The sequence below is a fragment of the Alligator sinensis genome, unplaced genomic scaffold, assembly GCF_000455745.1.
Source record: "Alligator sinensis unplaced genomic scaffold, ASM45574v1 scaffold901_1, whole genome shotgun sequence".
Lineage (NCBI taxonomy): Eukaryota > Metazoa > Chordata > Crocodylia > Alligatoridae > Alligator > Alligator sinensis.
This window is the reverse complement of record NW_005843135.1, coordinates 289043-309704: the sequence shown is the minus strand read 5'-3', so window position 1 is coordinate 309704 and position 20662 is coordinate 289043. Positions and strand designations below refer to the sequence as shown.

General features: G+C 43.2%; 1 protein-coding gene across 1 annotated transcript in view; it reads right to left on the bottom strand.

Moving 5' to 3' along the window:
• Nucleotides 1-20662, bottom strand: part of LOC112548363 (sodium-driven chloride bicarbonate exchanger-like) — a gene marked incomplete at its 3' end in the record, with an annotated part of 278971 nt that overhangs the window by 24093 nt on the left and 234216 nt on the right. Inside the window, exon 5 of the mRNA XM_025193937.1 lies at nucleotides 17309-17469. Within this exon, the coding sequence (XP_025049722.1) occupies nucleotides 17309-17469 (161 nt within the window). The remainder of the gene's footprint in view (nucleotides 1-17308; nucleotides 17470-20662) is intronic.

The window sequence follows — 20662 nt, the reverse complement described above, 5'->3', positions numbered from 1 at the left end:
CGTGCCTCTTCCCCTACCCTCCACATCACATAATAGAAAAGAAGTTCTTCAACAATCCATAAAATCTTTTAGAAACCTGTTCTACATATAGTCTTGCCATCTTGGGTCCTTCTTACTTAAATCTTGAGCTGGTTGTCACCAAAACAAGAGAATCTCTTAACCAGGACATAGGATGCAGGAGCTTTCTGATTCAACAATGGTCTTTCTCCTATCTTGGTCAGGCAGTCAGCAATCCTTCAACATCTTGGATGTGTGCGGGCCGGGAGCGACCCGAGCCCTTTTCCGTGCTGCACGCGGGCTGTGGCCAGCAGCCCAGGCACGCCGGGTCAGAGAGGGAAGGCCGTCGAGCTGGAATTAGGCACAAACGCGTAGCGGTAGTTTAAAAGATTGTTTACTTACACCGAGATGGCAGTGGTGCAGGCTGGAAAGCTTGCTTGAGTTGCGGTTACAGACAGAAAAGAAAACAAAACTCGAACCTGCAGGGCACGAGGGTACGTCGCAAACGGTTTTCGGCGACGGGAAGATGAAAAATACAAGGGTACGTCACAATGGGTTTCCGGCGACGGGAAGATAAACCTGCAGGACTCGAACCCGGGTAGAAGAGCTCTGAGATCGGTCAAGGATTCACACGAAGTTTGCTAGGCTCCGTGGGTCCGGTTCTTCTGCGCGCAGGAAGGGATACGTCTGGATTGTGCTGGGCGACGGGGAGAGGCTAGAGGTTGATCAGACCTCCGTTGCCTGCTTAAAATGCACTGGGTCCGTAAGGATCCGCAGCACTTAGAGATCTTCACACAGTGTGAAGTCTCCTCCTCCCTTGTTCGTGGAGTCCTCCAACTTGGGCGGAAACCACTCAAGCCTTTTATACGGCTAGCAAGCCAATCACTAGCCGCCACGTGTGAATAATTTAGAACTGGCCAATAATGGGACTCGAATTAGCATACAAATGGCGGGAACTCTTTGCAACGAGCATTTTTGTGCTGCAACAAAGAAATGCACCCTGCAAAGAAAGCTTCAAATTGGCGGGAGATTCTCCCTTGCACCGGGGTTCTCTTTTGCAGCAGAAAACTCCACCATGCAAGGAAGCTATAATTTAGCGGGAACAATTTAGCAGTGCCGAAGCACACAAAAACAAAAATCACACCCTTTGGGTAGTGACAGGATGAACAACTTCAGCGTCTTCCAGAACACTAGAAGGTGAAGATCTCTCACAGAAACCAAAGGGCAGTTTGAAACAGCCATAATGAAACCCTTACTTTTGTTCTCAAAGTTGATCACCAAAAAAATCAGGGAGTCAAATTTTGTATTTGATTGTCTAATATAAACTTGGAATAAATTGAGAAGTTTTACTAAAGATGCACTCAGTTGACCAATGGGCTAGTTACTAACCACTCCAGTGTTCAGCTAAAATCCAATAGATGCTTAGGGATAAACTGGGCCCATCCCGTATTCTAACAAGAAAAGAAAAATGATGCAGAGAGCTTTCCCTAGTTCTTTTTTCTCTCCTCATGAACAGGCCATAATAGTTCTTGAGCTCAAAGGGTCAAATCCTCTTATGTAAAAAATTATGTAATTCCCTTGACTTCAAAGGAGCCATGGTAGTTTACAAAAGGCAAGAAATTAATCCAAAACATACAAGGGCTGGACATGGCTAATAAAGCTACTAGTGTTCATACCTGTTAAACTTCTGAGCTGTCTTATATAAAACACAGACAGTCAAAAATACATAATAAAAGACAAAAAAGGGAATATTCGGGTTTTGTCGTCACTATTAATAGGTTATAATGGCTAACTATAAAACCTTTTTAGTGATGTTTGCTCAACATGTGAATAATTTCTGAAAGAAAACTGGAAAAACCCAAATTTGCTTGTGCAACCAGAAAGTAACCATGCATGGATCATCATTACGATTTGAATTCAGGATGTTATGTTCTTCAACATGAACCTCTACAATTTGAACTGTTATCCTCCATGTTGATCAGAGGAGGATCTGATATGCACATTTCTTAGCAAGCTGAACAACTACTCACTGGGCAACAGTGGGAAGTTAGCAATCAGGATTCCTGAATCCTGTTCCTGGATCAGGAAAGAAACTTGTTACGAGCAAGTTACCTAAATACATAGTGGCTGAGTGGATTAAAGAGCTGGGTCCTATTTCCAGCTCTTTCTAGGAAAATTCTGTTCTGCCTCTCAGTTGAGTTATTTGTAAAACAGAAATCGTGGAACGTCTGCATCTAAAGTAGGAGACCATGGCTTCCTCACTAACAAGGGCTAGGAGGTACAGATATATAAGAAGCAATCAGTAGAGACAACTTTTAAACTCCAGGCTTCCAGCTCAAGTAGCAAAGCTGAGCTGCAATTCAGGCAAGTCATGGCTGTCAGGATCCCATGATGTATGAATAGAATATTTAATTAATGCCATACTAAAACAAAGTAGTGTATCCCCAAAAAGAATGAAAGCTGTGAATACTGCTTATTCTGATCCTATACACAAGGAAGGAAGTGTGACTACTAAACAATACTAATCTGAAGTTTCAATATCATTGAGGTCATTTTGGATATTTGAGAGACTCCCAAATTCCTGATTTTGGCAAAAAGCAATAGTGCCAAAGGTACGAAAGGTTGCTAAGAGCTGCAAGATTAACATCCAGATAAAGCAGTACAACTTTGCCAACCAGTGAAGGCTTGTATCTGGCGGTGACTACAGAACAGCAGTTTTAAGTGCAGTTAGCAACAACAAAAACAAGGCTATATCAAGACAGAAAAAGCTAAAGAAGAAGAGAGATGGAAAGATGAAGGGATACTGAATTATGAGAAGCAGCTTGCTTACAGGCAATATTGTATTTGTGGTAAAGTATATAATTCTATCTAAAAATCTCTTTGTAAGCATGTGTTGTCAGAGGATAGAAATAGGTACCAAGCAAAACATGGGCACCACAGATTGAAAAGAATTGTTTTATTCAGTAAGAAATCTGCAGTTCAAAGAGGAATCTAGCATGTTTTGATAACTCTAAAATTAGAGCTTGCAACAAAGGGAATCTGAAATAAAGGATGTCATTATGCAAAAAAATTAAGGTAGGGCTCAAGCAAATGTAACTGCAAACAAGACTTGCACAGATTGAAAACTAACATGCTATTACCAAAAGTAATAAAACTGTATGATTAGATCCTAATGTTATGAGTTGCTGAGGGCCTGTAAAACCCAGTGACCTCAGGCCAGGTACAGACATTATACATAAATTGGTATAATTTATTGGAAACCAGTCTAAACTTGTAACAGAACAGAAGCTCAGCACACATAAACTGGTTTAAAAATGGTGGAACCCAGTTTAAGATAGACCTGGATGGATGTAGTACCAGAATTAACCATTTTAGATTAGACCAGTCTATCTAACTTCTGTACCAGATACCTTCCTGACTTAACTTAGGACACCGTCTGCCAACATCCCAGGCACCTTTTTGCCCCCCACCCATTGTACAGCAGTGCTTTGGAACTCAGGTATGCTCTGCTGCTCCAAACTGTCAACCAAAAGCAGGGAGATGGGGGAAAGGGAGAGCCTGTAGCCCTGCATGTATGAAATTCTGGTATCTGTGTCCCTGCATGGCAGAGCAGCGAGGGGGGGCGGGGGGACTGCTCCCTTCACTGCTCTGTCCTGAGAGGCATGGATGCAGCAACAGCCAGGCAGGGTGAGGGAGGGAATCCTGGCATCTGTGTCCCTCTGTCTATGTCCCTGCATTGCAGAGTGAGCAGTGGGGAGAAAGGGGACTGCTCCCCTTGCTGCTTTGTTGTGCAGGGACACAGACACAGGGACATGGATGCAGCCACGGCCAGGCAGGGAGGTGTGGGATCCTAGCATGTATGCCCCTATGCAGCAGAGTGGTGGGGAAGAACTGCTTCCCCATGCCAGTCACGAGGGGGTGGTCCCTCTCTCCCCTTGCTGCTCTGTCATACAGACACATGGGTGCAGGGATGTAGATGCTTGGATTTTGCCTCCCCTTCCCCCCCCCCAATACATCTGGCTGTAGCTGACAGTTTCCTGTGGCTGACAGAGTTGGGGGTAAGGGGAACTGCTTCCCCATGCCCAGCAGTCAATTAGGTGGCCCACCAGCTCAACTCCACTTGGTATGCTCTGGCAGCACCTCCAATCTGATGGCCTCAGCCAGTGCAGACACCCTGTGTGCTCCTCCCCCAAAAGGGCCAACATCTGTTCTATTCCCTCCCAATCTAATGTAGAGCACTTAAAGTGCAAAAGTGATATTGTTTCCACCTTGGGCTTAGTTAGCTTCAATGTCTGTAGTTAGCTTCAATGACAGAATTAAAGCCCTTACAGAAAATGAAAATTTCAATGTGACAAATTAAATCCCTAAATAATATAGTGGTATTGTGAATGGCCTGACTTCTGTAAGGAAAGGACAGAAAAACAATTTGGGGTTTGAAAAGTATAATAAAAGAAAAAAATGTTTAAAACAGGTTACTGAAAAACTGTTAGATAACAGTAAAACAGTTAGATAACACTGAGGCTATGCTCAATAACCTATGTACTAGTAAGGATTCAATGTTTGCCTGCAATAAAGTCAGCAAAACTAAAAGAAAATGTGATGCCAGTGATTTCTGCCATAAAGAAAGTAACATTACTAAAGGCTAGACTGAAGGGTCTTTGAACCAAATGATAGAGAATGGCATCATATGTTGAGTGCAAGAACCTGTTGCGCTCATTCAGTTGTTACAGTCAACAAACCAGATGGCAGTTTGAGAATCTGCATGGATCCAAAGGAATTAAATGAAAATACCGAAAGAGAACATTTTCATCTGCCAATTTGAATGGAGATAATGGAAAGAATGACAGAGTGAAGCGGTTCTCTAATTTGGATGTTGCCATTAGATTCTGGCAAATACCTCTTGAAGAGACAAGTTTCAAAATATACTGTTTGGATGATATATGATTCTTGAGACTTCCTTTTTTAATATTATCTGTACCAGAAGTGATCAACAGACTACTGCTACAGCAAATTTTCAAAGGAATTCCTTGTTCAGCTGTATGCCATGATAGTATATTAATATGGGAACTACCTGTAACAGAGCACATAGTGTACTCTGTTACTCAGAGTGGCCTGGGCAGCAGCAAGGCAGTCTGCAGCTAGCTGCAATCCTCAGTTAGGCACAATAGCCTGACTGGGAACATGGCCCAGCTGTTCCTTATAAGAGCAGGGCCCTGAACAGCAAGGGCAGCAGTTTGCTGCTAGCAGCTGGGAAAACACCAGCCAGCTGGAGCTGCTGCTCATGACATCTGGGAGGCAAGGGCAAGAGCTATGGAGATGGCAGGAGACTCCTGGTACTGGGGCATGACCTAAAGCTACATCCTGCTGGGGCTGGATGCTGTGGTGGGGCTGCTTGTGGCAGGGCAGCTTCCAGGAAATGCCACACCTGGGGCCTGCCCAGTGAATGGTGAGTATGGGGCACCAGAAAGCCTCAGGCCCTGCTGCCTTGCAGGTGACCCTGTAGAGGGGAAAGGCTAGGGGAGCACACCCTGAATAACAAAGCAAGGGCCCGGACTCCCTGTGAGTTCTGAGGCAGGGTCCAGGCCAGGTGAAGGGGCCAGAGATGGCACCCAGACTCACAGCGACATCTGAAGCTGCACTATGGGAGCCAAGAGTGAGAATCCAGGGGGTGGGGCCCTGAGCCTTTGGGGAGCTACAAGTGAAGCTCCTGGGACAAGGGGATAAGGGACTGTGAGCCCAGTGTAGGGCAGGGGATAAGGTCCAGTGCAGGGAAGGGGAACAGGGCTAGGAGCCCTGAATGGAAATGGGGCTTGGAGCTCTGAGGGGTAAGGGCTTCGAGCCCAGAGTGAGGAACAACAGAGAGCCCAGTGAGAAGGCACTGGGACTACGAGCTCCAATGGGGAATGAGAGTCCCATGTGAGACTCTGGAGCTCAGGTCCCAGAATGCAAAGCTGAAAGAACATGGATGCCACCTGCGAGGCACGAGACATGGTACAGGGGTGCTCATAGCCATGTAGATAGGCGCTTGCCATTAGGGCTCATACATGGGTAGCCTCCCACATTATTGACATCTTTCAATCATTATCATCAAGCTGTGGCAGGAGAGGTAGATGGGCAGTTTGCTCAGAGACAAGTAGGTGGGCCTACATTTAGACTGGCCTTGGGACGTCCACTTGTTACACTATCTCAGAGAAACATAACAAAAGACTACTTCTTCTTTTTAAAAGTATGTAAATGTAAGTTAAAAATTGAGCTGAAAAAATTGCCTTTAAACAAAGAAGTAAAAAATCCTGACTGAAATTAATAAAATCTGTCAAGAAAAATTAAAAGCACTTTGAGAAACGCTAAGAACATAGCAACCTAAAAGATTTATGATGCCTGATGTGAAAAATCATCTCAGGAATTTTCTAAAGCAAGATACTATTTCTGTGCACATCCCTGTACGAACAAATTGGTCTCCCCGGCAAGAAGCTTTTAGTCTTACAGATTTTTTAAATAAGAAAATAGTTGGAAAAAATAACAAAGCCAAAAAAATAAAAAGAAAGACATATTGAAAAACAGAATGATTTGGTAACTCTTTCTACAACACTAGTGTTACAATATCTTAATGCAGTTATTAGTAATTTCCAGCACTGCAAACTCACAATGTTCTGAAAACCACTCTAACCCACCAATAATACATATATTGTTTACATGTAGATTTTATCTAAAGTCCATCAAGATTTAAAAAATGTGGTTTTAAATAGAGAAAGATAATCTAGGATTAGTCTCTAGATGTTTAGGCTTCTGGGAATAAGGAAAGTGTTTAAATAGATTAAAAATCTTGGCTGATACAAATAAAACCCCGTGATCACAATCTAGCAACATGGGTTGTGAAGCTCTTTCAAGGATACAAAGATTGTCATAGCATCTACAAAAACGTAATCTGGTTTTGGAATACAGCCTAGACAGCAAGTTAGTGATGGTGGATCCACTGTCACATGCATTTCTGCCTAGTACAGCATCAAAGCAAATAAATTGAACATTTTACATTTATCTGTTCCAAACCGAGTGGCATATATTTCATATAATAATGGTGAAAATTCATCAAAAGTGAGACTATGAAAATGCTATGCAAAATTATAAAAAAGAATGAACAGAAAAAAACAGCAAGCAACTCTGCAATCTATAAATCACAAAGATGAGTGTTACTAAAAAGCACACTTGCATAATACCATCTAACTTTAAAAAATAATTTCTGCAGCACCTTAAGCTACAGAGGCATAGTATAAATTAAAATATTAAATGATAATAAATGAAAAGATAAGCATAGGCATGGGTGGAGTATAACACTGCAGGAATGAAACAAGTGTGTTGACACTGTAGGTGCCAACAGACAAGAAAACATCTGACAGCAAGGCAAGCTTAGGAAGATTTATGTATATTTAAAAATATGGTATCCAGGAACTGTTTTTTTATTATGTTAAAGTATCAGGATTATCAGATTCAAGCACAAGATCCATCATTCTGATGTTTGCAACATATGGTATTCCATTAGTGGGTGGGGGGAGGAAATCAGTAACAGGCAAATATTCAGTAGAAGAGACTAGACAATTTGCTAACAAACTCAAATTTCATTTGACTCTTCAAGTGAAGGAATTATCAATTCAGGAAAATAAAATGGCTTTATTTGTATCTGGAACCAACAAACTGCAGAGGGGATGTGAGCTATTGGAGCTGAATATTCCTCATTGGCAAGTTTCTTCTTTTTTGGGTGGGAGGAGGGGGGAAGAAGGGGAGGACAGGAGTTCTTTTCCTTTAAATAGAAACCAAAGACTCTGATACCAAATTAGAGCCACGCAGTGATGAAAGAACTGCATAGAGATTGTAGGGCTGGGCCAGTATAAGACAGATGTTATTACTTCCTTACAAAACATTCTGGAAAAGAAACCATCACCAGAGGCTGCTATTATCTGCAAACTATGATGATGCAGCTGCTCCGGACCTAGCAGAAAGAGACTAAGATTCTGTCTACACAGGGAGGGGAGAAGGTGCAGCAAGTGGACTTCAGGATGTAACTGCCAGCACAACAGTTTGTAAATGCAACCCAGTAGGCTACAAAAATAGGAAGAGCCACATCCCTACTTAATGTGCTGTAGTCTCGTCTGCTTTTTGTCCTACTCATTGCATCTTTCTGAAAACTCTTGATAGCAAAGGTAATATTCTCCTATGTGCTTTTACAGGGCCTAATAAAATGGAACCCAATGTGGGATTTTTTTTAGTATTTCTGCAATATTACTATTATTTCCAGGGCATCCATAATGAAAGGGACTAACCAATATATCATAATTTTTAATAAAGAAATCTATTAAGGGAACGGTTGATACAGGATACCACACTCAAAATGAGGTAGAACACAAATGAAGTAAGGCTCATACAAGAATAAATTATGGTTAAATGACTGTCATCATAAAGATACCAGATAAAATGCATGGAAACGAGACGCAGGCTCTAAAAAGCAAAAGCAAGAACTGATCAAGCCTTATAATTCATCATACTACTATACTGGATAGAAAAGTCTACTATTCAGATGGGGCAAACAAACGAAGGAAAAATGTAGCAGCTGCTACTCCTAGTTACACTTTTATGTGGTATGTGCTGACTCCAGGAAAGTCCTGACAAGAAACAACTATTTCTAAGCAATGAGTGAAAAAAGAATTTTGGAGATGAAACTGACCTAAAAACGGTGTTGGAGTTACTAACAAAGATCTTGTTAACTAGCAGCTTATCCTTGTGTACTATGAAAATAATCCTAGAACAAACTGATGTTGTGAACTCCAAAGTTTCAAGTATGTGAGAAAGACAAGTACTGACAGACACTATTTTTCCAAAGATTAAAATGACAAATTCATAGTGATCTCAGTGTCTAATAATTCTCAAAAAACTGGCAAAAAGTTAACTACTGAAGGGATTTCTGTTATGAGAAGCATTACTTTTTTACAAAATCAATGAAAAAATTCATCTTGGAGCTGAACACTCACACAATCATGGAGGTGGGTTGAGTGACTTCTGGTTTCACAGTGCAATAATATTCTTGAATAGGGGCATGATAAAAAGTGATTCAGGTTGGAAAACCCCAGTAAACTGTACTATCAAACAAAAATACAGTGGCAGGGACCTGATCTCTAAATACTTCTTAAAAAAATAAGCAGGGTTGTTTTCTTTATCCTGGAAAATTGTCTCTATTTTTTGTATTCAACTTTTATTACTACTGAGGCAAATCTTAACACTCTTATTTAGTTCATGACTCATGGGAAAATAGGTTTCACAGTACAGAAGGGAAACCCACACAAGTTCCTGAAGACCAATTTTTAGTGTCATGCAAAACTTTGATAAAATTGTAAGGTGGGCATGCTGTAGGGTACAATCAACTCCAACCCAAATGATTTTCATGTCTGTCTAAGACCTGGCCCTTGATTTTCCTTGTTGACTCATTCACTTCAGAAGGATGAATCACAGAATCATAGAAAGTTGGGGTTGGAAGGGACCTCAGGAGGTCATCTAGTCTAACCCCCTGATCAAGGCAGCACCTTCCTCAACTAGATCATCCCAGCCAAAGCTTTGTCAAGCTGGGTTTTGAAAACTTCCAAGGATGGAGCTTCCACCACCTCTCGGGTAACCTGTTTCAGAGTTTTACTACCCTCCTAGTGAGAAAATTCTTCCTAATATCTAACCAACACTTCCCTTGCTGCAACTTGAGACTGTTGTTCCTTGTTCTGTCATCTGCTCCATTCACTTTCAAAACCCTCTTCAGGTAGTTGAAGGCTGCTATTAAGCCCCCTCTCAGTCTCCTCTTTTTTAGACAAAATAAGGCGAGTTCCCTCAGTCTTTCCTCTTAAGTCATATCCCCCAACCCCCTCACCATTTTTGTCACCTTCCACTGGACTCTCTCCAATTTGCCCACATCCTTTCTGTAGCGTGGGGGCCAAAACTGAACACAGTACTACATGTGGCCTCACCAGTGCTGAATAGAGGGGAAGAACCACTTCCCTTGACCTACTGGCAACACATCTACCAATGCAGCCCAGTATGCTGTTAGCCTTTTTGGCAACAAGGTCACACTGCTGGCTCATATCCAGCATACTGCCCACTGTAACCCCCAGGTCCTTTTCTGCAGAGCTGCTGCCCAGCCAGTCAGCCTCCAGCCTGGACTGGTACATGGAACTGGTCTGTCCTAAGTGCAAGGTTTTACACTTGTCCTTGTTGAACCTCATGAGATTTCTTTTGTCCCAATCCTTCAATTTGTCTAGGCCACTCTGAATCCTAGCCCTACACTCCAGCTTATCTACTAGTCTCCCCAGATTGGTGTCATCTACAAACTTTCTGAGGGTGCACTTTCTGGCACTCTATGCCATCTTCCAGGTCACTGATGAAGACATTGAACAAAACCTGCCCCAGGACCAACCCTGGGGCACTCTACTTAATACCAGCTGCCAAATAAACATTGAGCCATTGATTACTACTCTCTAAGCCCAATGCTCCAGCCAGTTTTCTATCCACCTTACAGTCTATTCATCCAGCCCATATTTCCTTAGCTTGCCTGCAAGAATGCTGTGGGAGACCATATCAAAAGCCTGGCTAAAATCAAGGTACACCACATCCATGGGGTCTCCCTGCATCCATAGAGCCAGTCACCTCATCATAGAAGGCAATCAGGTTTGTAAGGCATGAGCTGCCCTTGGCGAATCCATACTGACTGTTCCTAATCACCTGTTTTCTCCTCCAAGTGCTGTCCTTCCTGAACAGTTTGTGCCCATCTATTACCCTACTCCAGTCATGTGAGCTAGTCTCTGCTATTCCAATCACATCATAGTTCTGTGACTGTAGAAGGAATTCCAATTCTTCCTGCTCGTTTCCCAGGCTCCGTGCATTTGCGTACAGGCACCTGAGGTAACTAGTTGACTGCCCCGATTTGTCAGGAAGTATGAGAGCACTGCCCTGGTTTCCCCACTCCTGCTTGCTCTTCCTCCAGGTCTCCCATTTCCTCACTTACCTCAAGGCTTTGGTCTCCAGCCCCTGGTGAACCTAGTTTACAGCCCTCCTCACTAAAGTTAGCGAGCCTGCCTGTGAAGATGCTCTTCCCTCTCTTTGTCAGATGGATCCCCATCTCTTCCCAGCAATCCTTCTTGAAAGAACATCTCATGGTCGAAGAAGCCAAATCCCTGCTGGCATTACCACCTGTGCAGCCAGGTGTTGATCTGCAGGATGCATCTGCTCCTGCCCAGGCCCTTTCCCTTGATCAGAAGGATTGACAAGAACACAACTTGAGCCCCAGACCCCCTCACCCTTGCACCCAGAGCCCTGTAGTCACATGTGATATGCTCAGGGTCTCCCCTGGCAGTATCATTGGTGCCCACATGGATAAGCAGCATGGGGTAGTAGTCAGAGGGCTGGATGAGCCTCAGTAGTCCCTCTGTGACATCTTGGATCCAGGATCAGGGCACGCAGCAAACCTCCCAAGACAACAGGTCAGGTCAGCTGATGGCTCCCTCTGTCCCCTACAGAAGGGAGTCTCCAAGCACCACCCATCGCTGCTTCTTGGTGGCAGTCGTCTCAATCCTTCCCAACTTGGTGAGGCCTGGCCTGTCTTCCTCCACCAATGGAACGTGCTCCTCCCTCTCTGCTGCTAGGGCTGCATATCTGTTCTCCAGATGAATGACTGTAGGTGGAAGTGAAGTTCTGTGCTTGCTGCCAGAAGTCACAAGCCTCCAGCTTCTACCCTCTTGGGTGTCCATGTCCTCTCTCTTCACCTGATCTCTGAGGGGGGTGCACATAGGTATTCAAGGAGGTTAGGGTGTGGTTAGATTGCATTAAAAATGGCCACCCAATCTAACTTAGTTTGCCCAGTTAGGTCAATCTAACTGTTAACTGAACAGAAGTTCCAGGAATGTTAGATCAGCCTAAAAATGGCTGAGCCAATCCAAGTTAACCCTACCTCTGACATGCACTTAACTTAGACCAGGTTGGCCATTTTTAGACTGATCTAACTGTCCTGTACAGTTCCCAGTGCAAACCCAGGGCTGCGAAAGTCTAGTTACTGGCCTCAGTCCCAGGGCTACACTTTCCTACCCACCCCCTTGGCACCCAGCTTTTTTTAGCCCTCCTGTCCTCTGCCCCACCCCCAGATGGACAACCCCCCCCAACCAACCAGCCCCCAACCACACCATGAGCCCACCAAACCCCCCATCCCTCAAGCCCAGGACCAATTTTACCAATGTTTGCCGATACTAGGAGCTGTGAAAGTAAGACCTAGTGGGATGAGGGAATGGGTTCACTGGCAGGGGTTGTTCATATTGGGGGGTTGGAGGGCTAAAAATAGCCCCTTGTCTCAGGCAGTGAAGAGAGAGATCCCACCCCCCATGCCCCCAACAGAATCCACAAACCCCCCTCATCCTGCCAAATTCTCCTGGACCCTAGCAACTCCTCCCCCCATGGGTTCTGTTTTTCCCCCTGATCCTCCTCTTGGACCCTGCTAGGCCCTTCCAATCCCTCCCATGAACACCACTTGCCCCCCTGATTCCTTCTGCCTATAGTGCCTGTCCCACAATTCTTGATCCCCCCCACTACAGACCCTGCCTGCCCCCTGATCCCCTCATAGAAACTGCCTCCCCCCACTCCCTCCCCACAGATCCCACTTGCTCCCCAGTCCTCTCTGTATACCTCACCTACCCCCTCGTGACTCCTCCCTCCCCCTGGAGTCTGCTTGCCTCCCTGATCCCCCAAATCCTCACCACTAGCCCTTCCCATCCTGATTTACCTGAGATCAGGTGGCCATTTTTAACTCAATCTAACCTCCCAAAATTTATGAAACCAGCCAGATACATGACCAGTTATATGTAAATCTAACTTTTTAAATATCTCTCCTAACATGTCATGCCAGGTATTTCCACAATTGTCTTTCCTCCTCATATAAAACAAAAACGATATTGTGTTCAGTTTTGAAGGAAGGTCACTTTGTGCCCAAAAGCTTGTCTAACATCTCTTCCAACCATAGAGTTGGTCTAATGAAAGATACCTCAAGAATTCCTTGCCTCATATTTTTTGGGTCATCATGAATGCAACAAAACTTTAACCCAAATAGAGCAAATTCATGTATTCTTTTATTACAAATATTCCTCTCATAGAGAATTCACTGTCTCAAACTTAAGCACTACTGCGGAGCTGGGAATATCTGTTCCTTCACTCTGCTCCATCTCTGTTACCATCAAAGCCTTTGTATTTAATTGTATTCATTCCACTTGGTGAGCGTTAGATGCTGTAGTAAACCTTTCATTTCCTAGTAGCAGGATGATATATATCTAACCTTTATCATTTTAATGACTACATTTTGTAGACCACTCTGCATTTTACTTTTGCTGCTCCAAGCATCAGCCAGATAGAATCTGGACAAGTGATAGGAGAGTGTTCCTAAAGATGGACATAATTTTTCCATAACCTTCCAGCCTCTGACACCCCAAGGAATAGGTGCCTGAACTGGAAATCAAACTTAGAAACTCAACATGCTTCATAGGTACTCTTAACTGCCTGGGTGATTCACATTTACTTTTACCGCCAACTCTCACTCTTTCATAAACAGACATCTCACTTCAACCATGGGCAGCTGTTCATTTCTACCGGTAAGAATTTTAGAAAAAATATCTGAAAATCTTACTGGTAGAAAATAGTATAAGAGCTGGAGTGTATATGTGTTCCATCCCCTGACTGGAGAGCTACATAGGTGAGCTCTCCAACCAGGGAGCACTAGAGTGCTGCCATCTGGGTCACTCCCTTCCTTAGGGGAACCCATTACTTAACCACCTGCCTTCACCCCTGCCTGAGAAGGCTGTCAATAGGTAGCCCCCAGCTTTTAAATTTCCTCATTTGTAGCCCAGATTACCTGCATATAAAGCCGGATGTGCAGGAAAATGAGGCCAGAGACAGCTTCCCTGATCCCCAGGTAGGGCCCTCACTTGGGCAATACACGTGGTATTAAAGCCCAGAGTTCAGTTAACTGGGGTGGGAGGGTTGACATTTAAAGCCTGCAAGGCTGGGAACCAAGACAGAGGTGGATTCCCTGGCTTTGGTTCCTAGGCTCATGAGCTTGATATCCCAGTCCAGGGGACCAGGAACCAAAAAGGGGATGGCTTCAGTGGCCATGGTTCCCTGGGCTCCAGGAGAAGCAAGGGGAAGCTGGCTGGGGCTAGGAACAGCATTTGAGGACACCCTCCCTGAGCCAATTTCCAGTTCTACAGGCTTTGCAGTCCCCAATCCCACCATCCAGCTGAGGAAGAGGAACAGTAAGGGGAAGCCAGCAGGTACCAGATTTGAATGGGCCACATGGGGGGCAGCTTTCCTCTACACAGCACTTTTAGAGCCAGTGCCTGCATCCCCGCAGAATGGAGTAGAGGAAGAAGTGGGGCAAGCCTCCCATGTCTTTCCCAAACCAGGGACTGCCAGGATTGAGAAAGAGGTAAAAAGCAATGACTGATGCTCCCCTCTCCTCCCAGACCAATCTAGAAAGGGAGGGGAGCAGCGAGGCAAAGTCTCTGGTTTGGAAAAGAGGCAGGGAGCAGCTGCTGCTCCCCTCCCATCCTGGACCATTCAGACAAGAAGGAAAGCATGCAAGCCTTCATTCTTGTGAAAGAAACAAGGAAGAACTTCCAGGTGGACACTTGAAAGATCTTCTCCTAAAAGGGGAATGTTTCCCTCAGGAGAAATTGAATGAACACTTGTACCCTTGTCAGTTCTACCAGGAGAACAGTGTTTCTCCTAGTAGAAATGTAATGCCTATATATGGCCGTACTTTACATATTTTAAGTTCCCAACTCCTTGTCCACATTAATTTAGCCCACTGAATTCTATCTAGTATTGCCCTTACATTCAATGAAATGGGTTCTTCTGAAGTAAAAAAAATCATTTTTTTCCTATTCCTCCTTCAGTGAATGGTTCTTGTATTTCTTCAACACAGTCTTACTCTCAACCCCATTACAGTATATTCATGTGTGTATCCATAAGCTACAGAGGTCTGAATTTTCCCAGACATATGCAAAGGAAGTATAAGTGAAAGATTAAAACTGTTATGAGAGCTGTCAGTATATTTGTCCATGGAGTGTCATCATAGTGATAACTGGGTCCAAAAGCTATAATCTGAAACATGGGGCTGCACATAAAAACGATTTTGTTGAGCAACCACCAGTTATACCAACATGTTTCCAACACCATTTTAGCATACTGGGAACAACACTTTCATTATAATTAAGAGACCAATTTTCATTCTAAACTCCTATTCTAAGGCATCTACAGCTTCCTAGAAAATAAGCACAATGGGTTGAAACTTCTCCTTATTTTCAACCAATAAGATGTACGTTTTTAATTTTGGAAAGATCTCATTCAGTTGTTGTGTTATTTTACTGCACTGGAAAGTTGTGAACACTTGTTCAGAAATGTTTAGGTTATTGGCTTGTGATCCAACAGCTAAAATGGCTTTGATGTACATTCCAAGTCTCATAAATCATTCACAAGATGAGGTGCAGAAATGGTTTTTGCTACACATCTATGGCTCATCAGAGAGCAGTTGCATTCTGATGCATCTCCTGTGATCCATCAGATGACCTCACTGTGTCAAAGTCACAGTAGTTTGCCTAGGTCAGTGTCTCAAGTTTCCCCCATTCCTCCAACAGAGCACTGGTCAAGCCTGGATTCCAACTTGCTTTTTCATGAAGAGGCATAGAAGGGCAGCTCCACAGCAGTAGCTATTTTTGTGCCACCCTCCCCAGCCCTCCACGTCAAAGGCAACTCCTGGGGTTGCTGCCCCAATCACCTCCCCTCAGTTACATTATTGGTTTTATGTTCCCTTACAGCTAGGCTCCATCCACACAAAGTATCTGTAGCAATATTATAATTTGAGATGCTACCTAATAAGAGATTGAGGAAGTCGGGAACTGAAATGGTCCCCCAGTTAGGAAGTAGATAGTTAGAGACAGACAGAGGTTGCAGAGAGGTTTGTCTACTGCTCCACACAATAAAGTCTGTTGTTCTTATCATTGTATGCCTGTATTTATTACACACAGTGATCACTAGAGTCCCCATGCCCTAGGACACATAGTATACCTTGGTTAGGAACAGAAATTACACATAAACTGGTATAACTGATTGGAAACCAGTTCAGATCTGTAACACAACAGAAGTTCAGTGCACATAAACTGCTTTCAAAATAACCCAAACTGGTCTAAGATAAACCTGGATGGACGTAGTATTAGACTTAACTGATTTAGGTTAAATCAATTTATTGAACTTCTGGTGCAGACCCCCTCCAGATGCAAGGTAACTCACAGTCCCCCAGCATCCCAGGATGCTTTACACCTCCCCTGAAAATCCCCACATGCTGGTTTGGCAGGCTAGCCTAGGCCCAAACTATCTGCTCCTGCCAAGCAGGGAGGCATGCTCTAGCAACCCCTGGCTTCTAGACTGGGCCACTGTAGGCATGTGGCTGAATTTTTGGAACCAAAAGTGAATGCCTCTTCACTTGGTTATTGGTTCAACCTATGCAGCTTAGACTAACCTGTGAAGACTGGATTGGTTTAGCCTCTGGCTTTTTGACTGTCTGCATTTAGCCCTTCAGTATTACTTAGTGCCATACATAAATCCATCTTCAAGCCCATACATGCCTCATATCTACATTAAGAACTACTGAGCTTTATCCATGGCTACACACCAGCCCAAACCTGATCTGAGATTGGGGCCTGAGAGCAAGCCTATCTCCAAGCCTGAAAAATCCTGCCCTGGACACTCACCTGGACACTCCAAGCCATGAGCATAGGAAATCTTCCAGCAGCAATCCCATAATTTCTGCTCCTAACATCCAGCCCTTGTTCACCCTACTTCCTATTTCTGTTGCCTATAATTACAGCCATAATCCTTGAAGGGTTCTAGTACAGAATAGAAGACATGAAGTGCAACAGCCACAATAAAGCCAAAGATGGAGAAGACAGCTCATTTGGCTCTGGCTTCTTCATGGCAAACTTCAAGGTCAAACCAAAATATTGATAAATATTTTCCTGAGCATTCTACCTTCACCCACCTGTACAAAGATAATTTATATGCAAAGTTTGCAATCAAATATTTACTACAATCATGCTCCCAAATGTTAGACTGTTTTATAGAACGTGTAGACTATAATATTTATAGAAAAAGTTTAAACATACAGCTGATTTTTATGCAGAAGTTCTCTAAATTATATGCAATTGTTTCCAACATTTTCATGATAGCTTTTCAGTATAAAACATAAAAGTACCTGCAATTTCTTCTAAGGAATTAGCTCTCATATCCAGGAGAACTGTACCATTCAAGATACAACTTCTTAATTCAAACAAGCTATGAAGTGACAGAGTGGCAACATATGGTTTACTCCATCTCTCTCCACCATCCTCCACATCTTCTTCAAATTTCAACCATCTATTTAAATCAAACAGATTAGTAAATTTTTAACATAGGAAGTGAAAATTAGTTATTTCCTTGTGTTTGAATGGCCACCACCAAATAGCATGGGGGGAGGGGTTATTTTACCTTTATTTGCAGGGAACTTGAGAACACTATCCCCCCCCACCGTGTCTCCCCCCCCCTAGAAATATTGCCTTTTATCATTTGTCAGATACTGATTTCATCCATGGATTTGAAGAGAGAGGATTAAACAAAAAAACTTGATATGCTTTTGTTTTGCAGCAACTTTGAATAATACCATCTCATAACAAAACATATTTCTGTGTCAGGAATATGGAAATAATGGTGAGATTGTTAAGAACTGCTGAAGGGTCAGTGGAAATCACTGTAATAAATTCTAGAAAGCTGAGAGAAACTTCTTCAAATGTTAAGTTTTAAGGCGGATAAAAGGTGGACCCAAAATCCTCAATAGCATTGCTTCAAAGGCTTTTTATAATAAGAAACAAGTAGTAAAATTGCTCTTTTGCCTCATTTTAAAGTAATACGTGCTGCTCTACAGAATCCATGCTTTGTAGAAATAACTGTCCAAAATCATCATAGTGTTTTTTTCACATAAATTAAAATCCATAAGGAAAGTGAAAAAGTATGCAATATTTAAGCTTCTATTCCTCTTCTAAAAGTTCATTTTAGAGTAATTTATTCTGGCAAAAAGAAGACATTATGGCCTTTGTTTCAGGAAATAAAAATACTTTGGTGTCTGCATTCCTTGTTCCATCAATAGGCTAAGAAAACTTTTTAAAGGAAAAAAAAGCAATATATATGCAGTTGGTGTATTTAGAATCATAGAAAATTAGGGTTGGAAGGAACTTAAGGTGGTCATCTAGTCAACCCCCCTGCTCAAAGCAGGACCATCCTCAAGTGTGTCATCCCAGCCAAGGTTTTGTCTAGTGCACCCTCAGCAAGTTTGCCAATGACACCAGCTGGGGGGGATAGAAGATATGCTGGAGGGTAGGGCCAGGATTCAGAGAGACCTTGACAATTTGGAGGATTGGGCCAAAAGAAATCTCATGAGGTTCAATAAGGACAAATGCAAAGTCCTACAATTAGGACAGAACAATTTGATGCATCAGTACAGGTGGGGGGCTGACGGCTGGGCCCTTCCTTCTAGTGTATCTACTACTCCCCCCAGCTTGGTGTCATCTGCAAACTTGCACTCCATTCCATCTTCCAGGTTGTTGATGAAGATATTGAACAAAACTGGCCCCAGGACTAACCCCTGGGGCAGTCCATTTGATACTGGCTTGACAGACACAGCCATTTGATACTGGCTTGACAGACACAGCCATTTATTACCACCCTCTTTGCTTTTTGACATTCTGCTGCAGCTTCATGAAGTGAAAAAAACCTTTTGGAGATATTTCTGAAACTTAACTGAATGAAACATGAAAAACTAAATGCAATCATTTGGTTTTCAAGATATCTACTATGGATGAAATGTACTTTGTACAGTGGGACAAATTCAAGATTTATGTACTATTTATCCTCCATCTGAATCTCTAATCACTTGAAGAGCATGTAAGCTTGAAGTTGGCTTTCTCTATACAGTTTAATTCTTCCCCCAGAAAATATTTTTTTTAATAAATGAAGATGCCTGATTTTTGTTTCAGTTATCATTCACTTAAACATTAGAAATAAACTTGATTGATATGAAGTCAGTTAACTACTCCAAGCAGCTACAGCTTCACTTGAAGAAGGTAGTACTATTTACAAGTGAAATGTTGTTTGGGATGAGGGTACCTCTATAAATAGTTAAATTTTGCGGGAAACATCATTCTTGATTAACTCCCTAACAAAAATGGAGGAGAGAAGCCAAAAGCTCTACTTTTGTTTAAGGGTCCATAAGAAATATCTTTACAACTCCAAAGTCTCAGGGTTCTGAGATAGCATTTCAAAACGCAGTGCCATTTTCCCAAAAGAATTATAGGACATGGTATCAGAGCTAATGCAATACAACTAAAGCACACTAAAACAGAGGTTCCCAACCACCAGGCTGCAGCCCAGTACTTGACCGCAAAAGGTTGGCTGCCGGGCCACCGGCAGTCACACGCAGGGTTAAAGCTGGGCAGTGGGACAGCCCTGGAAGGGAGGCAACTGGCTCCATGCACCCTGTCCCACTGCCACAGTGGCACCCGTAGAGGTGTTGCCCATGCAGCAGGTACCAGGGCCAGCACCGGGCTGCTCAGGACCCTGCCAGCCCCAACAGCAGCTGGAAGCAGGGGGATGCAGGCAGGGAAATGCCTAGGGTGGGGGGCAGGGAGGCAGCTCCGCTGCTTGCTCCTAGGGAAGGCAGCCTTCTTCTCGGCCAGCCCCAGCTGAGTCCTCCGGGCCACTGCCTGTGCAGCCCCCTCCGCTGCAGAGTCCCCCAGTACCCACAGCTTGATCTGATCCTCACAACTCCCACCCCACATAAACATCTAATTTAAATACACATATTTAAATTTAAATATGTTCACCAGTCCGCAGTATAAAGAAAGGTTGGGAACCATTTCACTAAATCACATTCTCCGCTATCTATCTCCTGACTATGACCTAGGCCTTCCAGCTCTCTGAGTTTTCTGATGAAGACCAGAGTAGTTTGGAACAATCAGTGTTTCACATATACCACAAAGATTGACTTGATATAGCTAAGTTAGGTCTATAGCACTAATATTTAATATATTAGAACACCAATATTCAGTTTTGTTTCATTTCTTTATAATACAGATTAATTCTATGACTTCGTTAGCGATACATTTTAGGATTATGTAAAAGGTATAATAACTGATAACTGATTTACAACAGAATATTATATGAAGATTTCCTTTTTAACATGCAAACAGTATTCTAAATGTGTCCAAAGTAAAGGTATTCACAAGAGTAGTATTTTCACAAAAATTTCAGAATCAAACACCATTAGAGAAGATCATATGGGCCAGTGTAGTAGGGCACTAAGAGGTTACTGCTTCTTTAAGGCTGAAGGATCCTGGACAGGGAACTCTGCAGGCTGAGCAGAGCTCCACAGCTGTGGGTTGCTGAGGTAACAGCCTAAGTGGGTAATTGGACAGCACCTGCAGGCATCACATAACTGAAAGGAGGTAAGGTTTTGGGAAATATAAGCCCAGGGATGGAGCTTCCAGGGATACTCTCTCTCTGGCAACTGCCAGGGAAA